General features: G+C 34.3%; 1 protein-coding gene across 1 annotated transcript; it reads left to right on the forward strand.

The window, feature by feature from the left end:
• The first annotated feature begins 519 nt into the window (after positions 1–519).
• LOC110706279 lies at positions 520–2,181 on the forward strand. The gene has a single exon (XM_021884176.1). It carries the CDS (start codon positions 520–522, stop codon positions 2,179–2,181), a length of 1,662 nt encoding a protein of 553 aa, XP_021739868.1.
• Positions 2,182–2,481: the final 300 nt, after the last annotated feature.

Raw genomic sequence — 2,481 nt, forward strand, 5'->3', positions numbered from 1 at the left:
CAAAGTTTAACAATTACAAAAATGGATGGAGTAGTAAAAAAGAAACAATGTAGCCACATGTGAGAGGGTAAGATAAAAGAGAGACTAATTAACTGTAATTTCTAAAGTGTTGTAAATTATATGCAAAACTGCATATAAAACTAAATTGTTCTCCCTCCTTGTAACTTATATTGGTTTCATTTTTTTGAATTATTCTCAGGTTTCATCATTTGTTATAGTTGATCATCAAAAATTGTTGAACCCATTCTGCAAAAATATTTTCCTCTTGGAATTCATTGAAAGAAGTTGACTAAAATTACTCTCGGTACCATTGACCCTGAATAAAAGGTATGTCTTTAAAACTAAATGAAATTTGTAACTTGACATTATATAAAATTTTATGTCACTTGTCAAAAAATTTAAATATCCTCTATTTTTGCGTGCTTAGTATTCTAGCTTTTCTTGTTTAGATAAACTATGTGCTTCATGTGTTAGTGATTTTAATTACTTAAAACTTAATAAAATTGTAGGATTGTCAACATGGATGTGTTTGCCGATAAAAGTTGGGTAAAATTAAATAGAGTACATGGTCAGTACAGAGTGGCATTAACTTCATTTTTAGATCATGCATTTGCAACAAATGCAATTGAAAACAAGATTGCTTGTCCATGTGGAATTTGTGCAAATCGTTTGTATCATGAAAAGCACATAGTGATGAAACACATGATTATGAAAGGAATGGATGTTGATTATCAAAAATGTATTTGGGTTTTTCATGGAGAATCAGGGTTTATTGTTGATGATGATTGCTTAGAGGGTATTTTGAACAATGCTAGTGATAATGTAAGTGAAGATGGTATTTTTAAAATGGTAGAAGATGCATTTGACTTTCATGAAACAACAACTAATTTATCTGGCATAAATGCTGAAGCTGAAGCCTTTTTTAAGTTACTCGAAGATGCTAGACAGCCATTATATGATGGTTGTGAAGAATTTAGCAAGCTTTCTTTTATTGTTGAGATGTATCATATAAAATGTCTATATGGTGTGACAGATGTAGCATTTGATGCATTAGTCAAACTTTTTAAAAAAGCTCTTCCTGAAGATTCTGTATTGCCAAACTCTTTTAAACAAATGAAAAATATCATTAAAAAGCTTTGTTTGGATTATAAAAAGATCAATGTATGCCCAAATGATTGTGTGCTTTTCTGGAAAGATAAAACTAGATTAGATAAATGCCCAACTTGTGATGCATTGCGGTGGAAAACATCAGATGATGGAACAATCATAGAATTGGCTAATGGTAAAAAGGTTCCAATAAAGGTATTGCGTCACTTTCCCTTGATCCCTAGGCTGAAAAGGCTCTTTATGTCATCCAAAACATCTCATCTCATGCGTTGGCATGCTGAGCGGGAAAAGGATGGCAAGATGAGGCATCCTGCTGATTCATGTGCTTGGAAAGAATTTGATGAGAGGTATTATGATTTTTCTAAGGATCCTCAAAATGTAAGGCTTGGCTTAAGTAGTGATGGTTTTAATCCTTTTGGTATGATGAGTACCCAATATAGTATATGGCCGGTAGTTTTGATGACTTATAATTTACCTCCCTGGCTATGTATGGAACAACCATATTTCATTCTTTCATTACTTATACCAGGCCCCAAGGGTCCAGGAAATGATATTGATGTGTTCTTAGAACCTCTAATTGATGAGTTAGAAATACTATGGAAGGTCGGTGTAGAAACTTATGATGCCTCAAGATGTGAAACATTCACATCACATGCAGCTTTAATTTATACCATCAACGACTTCCCTGCCTATGGTAACCTCTCTGGTTGGCCAACAAAAGGTAAACGTGCATGTCCTTATTGCAATGTTGATACATGCTCCATGTATCTTAAAGGAAGCAAGAAACTATGCTACCCAAGGTTTCGACGCTTCTTAGAAGAAACTGATGCTTTGTGCTACAATGGAAAAGCATATGATGGGAGAGTAGAGTTAGCACCTCCTCCTAGATCCTGGACAAGATCTGAACTATTAGAGAAAATGAAAGATGTCGATGTGGTATTTGGAAAACAACCTGATACCAAAAAATTGAATAAACAAAACAAGCGAAAAAGGGGGGGTAGAAAATGTCCCATGGAAGAAGAAAAACTCTTTTTTCAGATTAGATTACTGGGAACATCTACCTATCCGTCATAATCTAGATGTCATGCATGTGGAGAGGAATGTTTCAGAGAGCATCATTGGTACACTTTTTGGCATTGAGGGAAAATCAAAAGATACTACCCTCTCACGTCTTGATTTAGTACATTTGAACATAAGGAAGAATCTCCACCCAAAAGAAGTTAGTGGGAAGACATATCTACCTCCTGCGAGTTTTACACTGAGTAAGAAAGAAAAGGAAGAGATGTTAGTTTTATTAGCTTCTGTTAGAGTTCCAGATGGTTATGCAACAAATATTAAAAGGAGGTTTGTTGATGGTAAATTTTCTGGTTTGAA

Source organism: Chenopodium quinoa, unplaced genomic scaffold (genome assembly GCF_001683475.1).
Source record: "Chenopodium quinoa cultivar QQ74 unplaced genomic scaffold, ASM168347v1, whole genome shotgun sequence".
In the NCBI taxonomy this organism is placed as follows: Eukaryota; Viridiplantae; Streptophyta; class Magnoliopsida; order Caryophyllales; family Amaranthaceae; genus Chenopodium; species Chenopodium quinoa.

Excerpts from the sequence above, each read along its gene's own strand:
- LOC110706279 (XM_021884176.1), top strand. The coding sequence starts at position 520 with ATGGATGTGTTTGCCGATAAAAGTTGGGTAAAATTAAATAGAGTACAT.